The sequence below is a fragment of the Chiloscyllium punctatum genome, chromosome 15, assembly GCF_047496795.1.
Source record: "Chiloscyllium punctatum isolate Juve2018m chromosome 15, sChiPun1.3, whole genome shotgun sequence".
Lineage (NCBI taxonomy): Eukaryota > Metazoa > Chordata > Chondrichthyes > Orectolobiformes > Hemiscylliidae > Chiloscyllium > Chiloscyllium punctatum.
The window spans coordinates 65136761-65150340 of NC_092753.1; the positions used below are offsets into that span (position 1 = coordinate 65136761).

Here is a 13580-nt window from a genome sequence, read left to right on the forward strand (position 1 = left end):
TTCAGCATCATGGCGAACATCAGTACAAGGACCACAGCAGTTCTACCCACTGGTAATGCCTGCAAAACATCTAGAGATGGGAAATAAAATTGCAGATTTAGCAGCATAACCCATACCCTAAGAACACTTTATAAATGTATTCCTGTTGTGTACAAATTGTTGAAACAAACTTGAGTTAAATATTTATTATAATTATTTGAAAGTGATGCAGTGGCTTAGTTTAAGTACTTGCCTTTGTAAACATGTTGTTCTTGGGTTCAAATCGCAATCATGCCTATGGCTCTAGTAAATGATCAGCCTAATATTTAGGGCCCCTTGTGTGGCACAGAGGTAGTGTCCCATTTCCTGGGACCAGGAGGCCCAGGTTAAAGTCCCATCTGCTCCAGATGTGTGTAACAACAACATCTCTGAACAAGTTGATTAGAAAAATTGGTTAAATTTTAAAAAACTATCTGAAAACTTTTCAAGTTTTAGATGGTGCTAAAGGAATTGTACTATTCAATTGCTATTTTTATCTGGTGTATATGAAGCACGTTTTTTAAATACAGGAGAACAGCCCCAAAATGTCCCAGCAAGCATTGACTATAAGAAAAACAAAATAATATTGCTGATAACTAAAGGCTTGCTCAAAGTGAGATGTTTTAAATGGGTAGAGATTTCAGTAAAGAAAGAGAGTGGGTAAGAGACTTCTTGGGGTGATTTTCATAACACAAGACTTTGGCTGATGGCATGGCCACTGATGCAGAAGAATGGGAGTGGGGTGATATGAATCTAGATTTGGAGGGTTGAAGAATTACTGGATAGTTGTGTGGCTGGACTAGGTTCTAGAGGTTGCCCCTGAAGGAATTTAACCATGAGGCTGAGAAGTTCTTAAAAAAAGAAAGAAGATGGACCAGGAGGCAATCCAAATTGGGGGCACAGTGGTTCAGTGGTTAGCACGGCTATCTCACAGTGCCAGGGATCCGGCTTCATTTCTACCCTCTGGCAGCTGTGTGTGGAGTTTGCACATTCTCCCTGTGTCTGTGTGGATTTCCTCTGGATGCTCCCACAGCCCAAAAGATGTGTAGGTTAGGAGGAAATACAGGTTACACAGATAGGGCTTAGGGGGAGGTCTGGGTGGGATGCTGTTCGGAGGGTCAATGTAAAATTGATGGTCTGAATGGCCTGCTTCCACACTGTAGAGATTCTATGATTCTGAGTTGAACACAATGGTGCAAGGTGAATGGGAGGAGTGGTTTAGGCCATCAGAGTTTCGATGTACAAGTTTACATAAAATGGAGAACAGGAAGCCAGCCAGAAAAGTATTTGAATAGTTATGTGGAGGTAGTGAATGCCTGGCTGAGGGTTTCATTAGTAGATTAATAAAATGTTCTCCAGGCATTTTACATAATGGGCAATATTTTTATGTAAAGTCCACTCTCCAAACTGCCATTTTAATGCAGAATGTACATGACAACCACACAAATTCATGTTCTCTTCATGGACTTTAACTTCCTTCACACCTCTCTCAATTTCTTTTGAGTATGTGATGGATAGAAATATTCTGAGCTTACTGATGTATGAATGAGTCATGCATTTTGAAGTTTATCAAGCTACTCAGGTAAAGAATAAAAATGAAACATTTTGCTGCCTTTCTAAACAAAAAACTTCAGAAAATTAAGCTTACAGTGTAAATTTGGAGCTGACATTAAATTTAGAGCTGACATTTGCACATGAGGTTACCTAGGAAGAGCGAACTTGCAGCTACATGAATCCACAATGTTGCAATATTAAAGGTGTGGTACCTGTCTCCAAATCAAAATTCTGTTCTCTTCTGGCCTTGCTGTAACAAATCATTCTGCTCCAAAGTTTTCATTTTTATGGCATTCTCTTTATTTAACACTTGAGTGTGGTTCCTGCTTTCAGATGCCTACTAGTAAGTGACAAAATAAATGTTAGTCTGATTCTGCTCATCCGCAGTCAGTCCACAAATACTTTTCGATGTGGTTAATAAAACCTAGAACTGCAAGTATTGAAGTACCTTCAGTTTTGTCCTGTCTTCCCATTTCAGGGTGTTGTAACAAATTGTAAAGGCACTACTGTCACCCAGATTTGATTCTGAGATCTGGGTGTGTGAGCCTATCCAACTAGGTGGAGGGGCAGCTAGTGTTGAAGAAGTGTGGAGGTTGCAGAGAGACTTGGACTGGCTAGGAGAGTCGGCAAAGAAGTAGCAGATGGAATGCAGTGTGGTTAAGCAAGAAGTGATGCACCTTCTGGTGGGAAGAATAGAGGCATGGATTATTTTCTAAACTGGGTAAGGTTTATGAAATCTGAAGCACAGAGGGACTTAGGAGTTCCACTTCAGGATTCTCTTAAGGTTAACATGCAAATTCATTTAGCAGTTAGGAAGGTAAGTGTAATGTTAGCATTCATTTCAAGAGGACTAGAATACAAGAGCAGAAATGTACTGCCAAGGCTGTATAAGGCTCTAATCCGATTGCATTTGGAATATTGTGAGCCATTTTGTATCCTGCATCCAAAGAAGGATGTGTTGGCATCGGAAGATGTCCAAAAGAGGTTTACAAGAATGGTCCCAGGATGAAGAGTTTGTCGTACAAGAAGCAATTGAGGATTCTGGGTTTGTATTCAATGGAGTTTAGAAAGGTGGAAGGGGAATTTAATTGAAACTTAGAATACTGAGAGGCCTGTGTCGATTGGACATGGTGAAAATGTTTCCACTAGTAGAAGGGATTTTGATCTGAGGGCACATCTTCAGACTGAAGGGGTGACTCTTTAAAACTAAGTTTTAAAGTCATTGAGTGTATTTAAATTAAAGGTTCTTCATGAGGGAGGAGATCTAGGATTATGGGGTGAAAGCAGTTAAGAAACATGTCAACCATGATTAAATGGTTGAGCAGACTTGATGGACCAAATGACCTAATTCTGGTCTTATCATGTGGTCTACTGGTCTAATTCTATTGGAATCAATGAGTTAAAACTTGATTTAATAGGACCTCTAGAACAAAGTCTGTCATGACCTTCATGATCTGTACTCAATTTGCATTTTGTCCTGTATATAGCTCTTAACTCTGCAGATTTTTAAATGTAGATCAGAGTATTTCTGTGGTTTTCTAATTAATCCACTGGTTACATTACAGTTAGCTTGCCAATTGTTGGTAAGTTTGTGAGCAATTTATTGGTCTGTAAAGTCGTTTGAAACTGTCAAAGGTTGTCACACTGTGTGCTGTCTCTTAGCAGCAATCCTGAAATATAAAACTGCACCAAGCATTTATTGTGGATAATTGTTAACTAGCTCGAGATGGAGTAAAACTGTATTACAGCAAGGGTGGCCTGAAGCCAAACTATGTTGGTTGTGCAAAAACAAATTGTTGCATTCCGATCACACTTGAGTTTCATGTGAAACTCAATAGTTTTTGTTAACCCTTTAAGGGCAATGAACTAATAATACCTCTTGGTTTTATGAAACTGTTGTGTTCTCTTTTTTAAAACCCATCTATACTGTTTACCCAATGTATCATAATTATCTTACAAACATTTTGCTGTTCCCTAATCTTGACAGCAGTGGCTTAAGGCATGGTGCGTGTTGCACTTAAATGCTTTATACCAATAAAACCTGAATTGATGAGTTTGGTTGCATCGTTCCTTGAATTAGATTAGATTAGATTAGATTAGATTACTTACAGTGTGGAAACAGGCCCTTCGGCCCAACAAGTCCACACCGCCCCGCCGAAGCGTAACCCACCCATACCCCTACATGTACATCTACATCTACCCCTTACCCAACACTACGGGCAATTTAGCCTGGCCATTTCACCTAACCTGCACATCTTTGGAGTGTGGGAGGAAACCGGAGCACCCGGAGGAAACCCACGCAGACACGGGGAGAATGTGCAAACTCCACACAGTCAGTCGCCTGAGGCGGGAACTGACTGTGTGGAGTTTGCACATTCTCCCCGTGTCTGCGTGGGTTTCCTCCGGGTGCTCCGGTTTCCTCCCACACTCCAAAGATGTGCAGGTTAGGTGAAATGGCCAGGCTAAATTGCCCGTAGTGTTGGGTAAGGGGTAGATGTAGATGTACATGTAGGGGTATGGGTGGGTTACGCTTCGGCGGGGCGGTGTGGACTTGTTGGGCCGAAGGGCCTGTTTCCACACTGTAAGTAATCTAATCTAATCTAATCTAATCTAATTCAAGGAACGATGCAACCAAACTCATCAATTCAGGTTTTATTACTTTGATTCTTACTTGCCCCCACCAACCCTGTCCAACTAGAATTGGGTGTTGAGTATTCAAAATAGTGGTAGGAGTCTTATTACACACAAAATCAGCAGGTCTGGCACGATCTGTGGAACAGAGTTAACAATTCAAGTCCACTGACCTTCTTCATAACCCAGGATTCAGGATTCTTCTTTCTGCGTTGGTTAAGCAGGGGATTATCCTTGCAACTGCAAGTGGGGCCAAGGGATTAAAATGATCCAGAGCACACTACATCACTGCTCCGGTACTGAATGCGTACCTTGAATTAATATTGGGGTTCTAAACTAATTGCTCCATTCTGCTTCACCATTCTTGTTTTGGCTTGTAATATTAGTTTATAAAGCATCTGTTATCTTGTGATATGACTTCTTGGGTCATACACCACAGCCATTGTACTATGAGTGCTACTTTATATGTTAACTTGTGTCATATATCACAAAGACTGTTCTGATGAGACAGATTAGATTAGATTAGATTCCCTACAGTGTGAAAACAGGCCCTTCGGCTCAACAAGTCCACACTGACCCTCCAAAGAGTAACCCACCCAGACCCATTTCCCTCTGACTAATGCACCTAACACAATGGGCAATATAGCATGGCTAGTTCACCTGCCCTGCACACCTTTGGACTTGTGTGACACAAACATCAGTCGCCACAAACCAGGATGCCCTGTAGCTTGATGTAGATGGGCATGGTGCTGAACATTTCGCAATCATCCCCACCACTGACCTTATGATGGAGGGGAGGTTACTGATGAAGAAGCTGAAGATGGTTGGGTCTAAAACACTATCCTGAGGAACTCCTACAGAGATATTCTGAAGCTGAGATCATTGTCCTTCAGCAACCGCAAATCATCTTTCTTCATGCTAGGCACAACTCCATCTAGTAGAAAGTCTCTCCTCATCCCCACAACCCCACCAGTTCCATTCCAGTTTTGTTAAGAGTTTCTTGATGCCATACACACTGCTGCCAAAGGCACTCACTCTCACCACCTCTGGAGATGTTGAAGTTTGATAATAATATTAGTAATTTACGTTGCTGTAATATCATAGACCTGCTCACTGTTGGATCCTGTGCTTAGTAATATTACTGAAAACACATGCTGACTCCATTGTACTGAGCAGTTTACACCAGAATGCCAGATGTTAAACTTCTTAAGGGTAGACTGCCTGTTTGGATTGGTTCTTATGCAATTTGAAAAACAAACTTAATTTCTTATAAAGAGGAAAAACAATCATGGACTCAGTTTCAACGATGGTTTGTTTCGGATATTCCCAACTCTTTTTTTTCTAAAAATCACTACCTCCAATTTAAAAAGGTCTTCTTCCTCACCAATGACCTTTTTTAATACAATCATTTTTCTCATTATTGCAACATATAATCTTTGCCATGCTTGTGTAATTACTGACTGACACAGGAATAGTCCTGAAATGACTTGCTAAAGCTCAACCGTTACAAGTTCAGTTTTGAATATTTTGAAAAATCTAATTTGAATGCGCTTAGCACATTGAATATGCTAATTTGTACTAAAGCTCTTGAACTGTAATTTTTTTTAGCTCACTGATGAAAGAACAGTAGTAACTAAGCAGTGGTGTTGTGATTAACCTCCATACTCATTGGTACACAGAAGGTCCTTGGCTTTCTTTCATACATTTATATGCTGATTTCCCAGCAATGAATGGAAGGTTTATTTGTTTACACTTGATACTACTGAAACAGAATAAATAATCTAGAAGAGTTGGTGTCTAGGAGTGCCTGATTTAAGGCTACAAATAAATCAAGGTTCAGATAACACTGTCACCACAAGAAGTCAAAGCGTTAGCATTGATCAAATGCTTTCTGAGCTTTGAAATTTGTTTGTCTTGTAATACGATACACCATTTACTACTTCTGCACCATATTTTGTTAATTTCTGAAATATGAAAATTCAGAATTCAACTGCATATTGTATTTTGCAAATTTTGATTGCATCATCTTTTTTGTGGGCTATTAATAACCCACAATTTATTGCCTTTAGTAAAACAAAACTAAGAATGAAATGAGATTTGATAAGATGCAGTAGTTAAAATGTCGTCATCCTGAATGGCTTCAGTGATACTGCGAGCCATAGAAGACATCACTGATGGTCTTTTTTTTTGAAATTCACGACACAATCCACTCTTCCAATGTGGTCTCTACCACCACCACTATCCCATTGACTGACTGCTGCTGGGAATATCTATAAGCTGCCACTTTGAACAGCAAATGAGAAAGATGTTTGTGAGTAAGTATGGCACGATGTGTTTGAGTGATGGGCATGCATGCCACAATTGAATTGCAATGTGTACACAGAGATGAGGGTGTGCAGGTTATATAAAATGTGTGAAAGTGAGGTAATGCATTTGAATGTGAAATTGATGTCATGTTTGATAGTAGGCAAATGAAGATGTTCTTGTAGCCAGAGCTATGCTGGTGGTGCAGTCAGTAGGATTTGGCATCTAAGGAAACTGACCTTAACTCTTTCAACACTAGGTGTTTATCCCAGAGGATCTCCATGGCCACCTACTCCCACTCCATTTTTGATTACAATTGCAGAGGATCTCCTGGCTCCCTGAGGGAAAAGAACCCTCTCTCCTTTTGTCCACCTCCTTGCCCTGAGACTTCAACGTGTCAACCAACAACCTGGAGTCTTATTCTTTTTTGATCTATTGTGTCATTTTAGTTCCTTTCAGGTACTCTTCCAAAGTTGCTCAAACAATTTCATTCCATGCTCTTTCCAAAGCACAACTTTGCATAAGTGGTACAGTCTGACAGTAAAAAGTGCATTTAGCTTTGACTGACGGTAGCCTTGTGGAAACTTAGGACCTTAAGCACCTATACAGTCACTCAGCAGCATATTCAACATTAGGCTGAATACCATAATCATGGAAGTGAGTAGATAGCATGCAGCCTCTATTATTTAAACGCAAGGTGAATGATCACCCATGGCAATCCTTACTCTTGAACTCAATGGAACTTTGACTTCAGTAATGAAACAAAAACAAAAATTGCAGGAAAATCTCTGCAAGTCTAGCAGCATCTGTGGAGAGAAAACAGTTACCTTTCGGGTCCAGTGACCCTTCTTCAGGACATACTGATTCAGTGCTGAATCTAGTTCTGAATTGATGTTCCTTGCCCTCAAAATCTGTGCTTGCCTGAAGCTCGCCCTTATCTTTGGGTCTTTACTGAAATATTTTGCCTCACTGGGTTGCTTTTTATTTATGGGATGTGAACATCCCATGCTGGGCCAGCATTTATTGTGCATCACTAATTGCCCTTACGTAGATGGTGATGAATTGCTTTCTTGAAGTGCTGAAGTTTCGGGCGTTAGAGAATCATAGAATCCATGCAGTGCAGATAGAGGCCATTTAGCCCATCAAGTCTGCACCGACCCTCTGACAAGCATCCCACCCTACCCCCATAACTTGGTGTTTACCATGGCCAATTCACCTATTCTGCATACCTTTGAACTGTGGGAGGAAACCAGTGCACCAGGTGGAAACCCACATAGGGTAGAACACCACACAGTCACCCAAGGCTGAAATCGAACCCAGATTCCTGGTGCTGTGAGCCAGCAGTGCTACCTGTACTATAGCTAAAACCCACAATGCTATTAGGAAAAAAGTTCCAGGATTTTGACCAAATTACAGCAACGGTATCTGGAATACAGGAGTACTTCCATGCCCTTGTTGCTCTAGGTGATAAAGCTCATGGGTTTGTAAAGTGTTGTTGAAGGAGCCTAGGTGATTTGACATAGTGATTGTAAATAATACATTACTGCTGTTATAATGCATTATGGTGCACAGAGTGAATGTTGAAGATAATGGATAGAATGGCAATCAAATGGATGATGTCATGCCGCTCGGGAGTTATTGGTGTTGTACTCTTCACATCCTGACTTATGTTTTGTGGATATGCACTATCTTTGAAAAGAGTATAAGTTTTCTTTACTACTGTTGGGATGTTGTCAGGGCCCGTGGCCTTTGCAGTATTCAGTGTCTTTAGCCATTTCATGATATTATGTGGAGTGAAAAAAAATTGGCTGGACACTGGTGTCTGTCACTGTGGATCTGAGAGACTGAAATGAAGCACCCACTTCGCACTTCTGGCTGAAGATGGATGTAAATACTTCAACTTGTCTTGTTGCACCGATTATGCTTGCCACTCCCATTGTTGAGTTGGAGATATTTATGGAACTGTCTTTTCTTGTAATTTATCCACCATTATTTAAGAATGAAGGTAGCAGGCCTACAGAGCTTTGAAATTATCTGTTGATTGTGGAATCACTTAGCTCCACCTGTTGTCTGATACGTCCAATGTAAATATGCGAATGGTCTATGTGGCAGCTTTACCAGGTTGACCCCTCACCTTTTTTAGGTATGCTTTGTGAACCTCCAACAAGCACCCTGCACTCCTCATTGTATCAGGGTCAATGGTGATGGTAGAGTAGGGTAAGTGCCATGCCATGAGGATTCAGATTGTGCTTGAGTACGAGTCAGTTGCTGTGGATGAGCTGCAGTGCCTTTATGGATGCCTGGTTTTGGTCTACTAGATCTGTTCAAAGTATATCCCACTTAGCAGAATTGTGTCACACGACAGGATGGTAGGCATCCTCAGTGTGAAGACAAGGCTTGAACTTGATCTTTACAAAGACTTTGTGTACATTTGCAACGAGTAGTTTAGTGAGGATAAGGTGAAATAGGTTTTTCTCTTTTTGATTCACACCATTTCCCACTTCCCTGCAGAGCCAGTCAAGCAGTTGGACTCCATTAGTATTGATGCTATCGAGCAACACTTGGTGGTGAACGTGGCCATCCAGAATACATTATGGGCCTTTGTCATCCTCTGTGCTGCTTCCAATTGGAGTTACATATGATGGTGTACTGATTTGCCAGCTGAGGTGGAAGAGGCAAGTGGAGGTGATAGTCAGCAGCAAGCTTCCTTGTCCAGTCTTCTCCTGATGCCATGAGACTTCATGGGGTCCAGAGTCAATGTTTCCGTAGGCAACTTCCTCCTGACTGTATGCAATCATGCTGCCAGTCCTGGTCGATTAGTCTTGTTGGTAGGACAGATTGCACCTAGAAACTATGATGGTGGTGTCTGGGATATTTATCTGTAAGGTATGACTTTGTGAGTGTAGCTGATGGGTTGTTGCTTTACTAGTCTATGCTGCAGTTCTCTGTTTTGGTAAAAGTCTCAAGATGGTAGTAAGAAATACTTTGCAGCCATTGTCATTTCCCAGTGCCTAGGTCAATATTGAGTGGTTTGTTACAATTGACTGGCTTGCTAGGCCATTTCAGAGAGCATTTAAGTATCTAACCTGTTACTGTGGGTCTGAAGTCATGTAGACCAGACCAGGTAAACAGGCTTCAACAGTTAAACTTGACTGTTCTAGTGGTGAAGTTTTGTTCCTCTTTAATTGAATGTCTTGGAAAGGGTGGACGCTAGGAAATTGTTTCCGTTAGGCGAGGAGACTAGGACCCGTGGACACAGCCTTAGAATTAGAGGGGGTAAATTCAGAACAGAAATGCGGAGACATTTCTTCAGCCAGAGAGTGGTGGGCCTGTGGAATTCATTGCCGCAGAGTGCAGTGGAGGCCGGGACGCTAAATGTCTTCAAGGCAGAGATTGATAAATTCTTGATGTCACAAGGAATTAAGGGCTACGGGGAGAATGCGGGTAAGTGGAGTTGAAATGCCCATCAGCCATGATTGAATGGCGGAGTGGACTCGATGGGCCAAATGGCCTTATTTCTGCTCCTATGTCTTATGGTCTTCTTAATTTTAAAAAAATCATTCATGGGATGACTAGGCCAGCATTCATTGTCCATTTCTAATTGTTCAGAGGGCAGTTAAGAGTCAACCACATTGCCATGGGCCTGGAGTCCCATGTCGGCCAGACCTGGTAAGGATGGCAGTCTCCTTCTGTAAAGGACTTTTTTTTACCTTTACCAAGTAGCATTTTTACTTTGGGGGAAAGGCGCTCAGCAAATATCCAGGAGTAGACAGTAGTTGATTTTCTACTTTTGTCCTTTATTTATATGTTTTATGTGGATAGAACCCTAATGAAATCTGGGGCGAATATCACCTGACCAAGAACTGTATTTGTGCTGAAATTTCTGTTCGTGCGGAAGTGGAACTTGAAGTACCTTTCACCAGCCACATTGAGTAATACTTTTTAAAATACACAAGGTTCGATTTGATTTTGTATGCATCCGTGAATTTGTCCTTTGTTTCAAAACTTGCAATTTTGCATTCAATAAGTTAAGCTTTAAAGTGAAAACAACTTTCACATAGAATGCATTCTGCAGCAAAATCAGGCACATTTCTTTTGTAGAATTACAGTATTCAACCCTTGACTCTGGGTCTGACTCTAGTTGACTGTTTATTGAGTGATTATAGTGTGTTGCAAGTGTAGCATCTGGAATGGAAGTCAAAGGGCAATTTATAAGTGATTAATTAAACTGCCTTGTAAGTGCATGGCCTGGATTTTCATGCAGACCTTGTAAAACCCAACCATCACCCATTTTTGTCTTTCAAAATGTACACCTGACCCAAGTGTATTATTGCCAAGGACTACTACTGTCCTTTTTATGTAGAGGTCAGGTTCACAATGTATTTTGAGACTTTGATAGAGTATGACGTGGCACAGGGCTGGTTAAAAGGCACACCTCTGTTCTCCAATACAACCCAGCTCCCAATACCATATAACAAAGACAACTTCATTTCATTCCAGAATTTACACCGATTCCTTGGCATTCATCTCGTAGCAGGTGTCAGTCATACAAGTAGTTTCTGGGATGGGACCTGGTCAATTTAAATTTGTATGCAGTTTTAAGCATTGTAATATGTTTTTTCTGTATTTAGTTCTGCATCAATTATTTCAGCAAGGAATGCAATATTGCACACGTATTTCAACCATTAGATGGAATTTTTGTTTGGGTGCGCAATGTCCAAGCGAACTTCACTCTGCCTTTAACATTTGATTTCTGTGGGAAGCCATCATTCACACAAGTCATTTTGTTTAATCATGCTTTTTAGGAATGCAACTACAACTTTAATTGAAGACCTGCTGTATCTAATTTCTACCGCAGTAAGGACCCACTCGAGGTTTTCTTGGGACAGAGACCAATGTTATAACCTAACCCCGATGAAAATAATAAGGATGTGATGTCACAATACATCCCGCATGCCCACATACACACGTGTAGACACATCCCCAACTTGTACACTCCCCATGCGCTCAAACATCTTTTAAAATCCAACTCTAGTGCTGACCTCTAATTTTGGAAATGCATGGATGCATGCATTGCTTAAAGATCTTTAAAAATTAAAAAGTAGTTTTGAAGTCAGTTTCTCCAGCTATATACTCCCATTTTAAGTTTTTTTCAATCAATTTATTTCAGAAATGTTACTGCTTTTACGTATGCACCTTAGCCGAAGCACAAACAGATTTTTAAAAATCCATATTGTTGCCGAACATATTTTCTTGAGAGACCGTTTTCTTTTCTCAGCTGGTTTCAGTTCTGCAATCAAAGCTCTACTTTCTCTCTTCTGCCACATGCAGCTGAATTTCCATTCCTGAGTTAATTGTCTCCAAGGAAAAGGTGAGCGCTGCAGATGCTGGAAATCAGAGTCTGGAAAAGCACAGCCGGTCAGGCAGCATCCGAGGGGCAGGAGAATCGATGTTTTGAGCATAAGCCCAAGTTTAGTTATTGCAGTTTTGTCAACAACCAAACATTCTGAGTATAGGTTTTAAAAAAAAACAGCAGATGATGCTCTGGCTGTTTTAAGTCAGTGTTTTTAGTTTTTGATTAAACAATTTCAAGTCCATGAAATTTTAGATATTAAATTAGATGATGTAATTTGAAAACCAATAGTACATGTTTTATATCATCTGTAACATCTGCTGCACTACACTGCATGTAGTTACTTTCTTGTCTCTGATCTGTTGGGTTTCTAAAGGAGGACCATATCCTCTCTATACCAGAGTAACAGCACATCTAGCTTGTGGATGGTTGTCAAGTAATCCTGACAATTCAAAACTGGACAGCAAAGGCTGACCTGCCTAATGTTTCTTTTCATATGTAAGCAAATGAATGGATTTGTACATTTTTATATATGGTTTTCTAACCAAAAAGCTGTTTACAATTACACTCCTACCCAAATATTTTACCAATAAAGGGTACCCTTAAACTAGGATGAGTTAGAGATATATCTATATACTGTTATCTCCATTTAGTTTAAGTTTAACATTACTATTCTTTTACCAAAAGTGATTATGAAATATGACCACAAAGTTGGACCGGGCATATTTACTCCCTTACCCTCCCTATATCTTTGTGATATAGCAGTCTCTAGTTTTCAATCCAGCATTGTAACATTTCTTGCACAATTCAAAAGTAACCGCTCAAAATATGTTTTAAAAATATTAAGTATGTTTTGCCTCTGTAGAGGTTGCAAACACTCAGCTTCTGAGATCATCCAACCATTATTCATTCAAAGTGGAATCCATACAATTTGAAAATCAATGACACGATATTCCCTGAATTATCCCTGTAATAGGCATTTCTGAAATATCTGCCCAGTCACTTAATGAAACAGTTCTGACCTCTTACATCTGACTGGGTTCCTGTGCATCCACTCTCTATAGCATCTCTGATCTGCTGCTAGTGATCGATTGAAGACTTGGCAGACTCTGTATCCAGTCAGGGAACAAAACTCCATTACCCAGTTATAAGATAGTGTTGTTTTTGAGGCACACTAATGGGAGCATCACTTAGGGAGTTATTAACCAGTGGGTGTATTGTTAATATCCTATTTCTGTACCATTTGCATGATTTTAATGTACTTCCCTTTCAACCAAAGTAGTTACCAATTTAATGTTTTAATCTTCATCGAGCTATTCTGTTGACTATCTGTAACCCTTTCTTTCAGCATGCCTTGCATTGTTGGTGACGGTGCAGGAAACCCAACGTGTCACAATGCTTTTCTCATCCATTGCTCTAAGGTGTGATTATTCAACGTCTTCTCAGTCCCAGGATGTTGTTGTCACCTGGCGTTTCAAGTCATTTTGCAAAGACCCCATTATGGAGTACTATTCGTCATGTAAGTGTTACTATTCAACATTTCCCACTTGTTCTTTTGCATTTCTACTGCCTCTGGACTTTGTGAAAGAATTGTTCAGTGACCCTTATATGTAATACTTTATTTTGTCAATTTAATATAATTCTATAGTGATTTTTTAAAGCATTGAATAAGTTGTCAAAACTCGGTATGTCACATTTTATAATTCATTTTGTGACAGGT

At 40.2% G+C, this 13580-nt stretch overlaps 1 protein-coding gene across 2 annotated transcripts in view; it reads left to right on the forward strand.

Annotated features, from left to right (window-relative positions):
- Positions 1–13580, forward strand: part of LOC140486339 (immunoglobulin-like domain-containing receptor 1) — a 48419-nt gene that overhangs the window by 14437 nt on the left and 20402 nt on the right. Inside the window, exons 2-3 of one of the 2 annotated variants that reach the window (XM_072585337.1) lie at positions 10330–10463; positions 13209–13379. In XM_072585337.1, coding sequence (XP_072441438.1) covers positions 13256–13379 — 124 coding nt within the window. In that variant the 5' untranslated portion in view covers positions 10330–10463; positions 13209–13255. The remainder of the gene's footprint in view (positions 1–10329; positions 10464–13208; positions 13380–13580) is intronic. The other variant, XM_072585335.1, reaches the window with a different exon arrangement.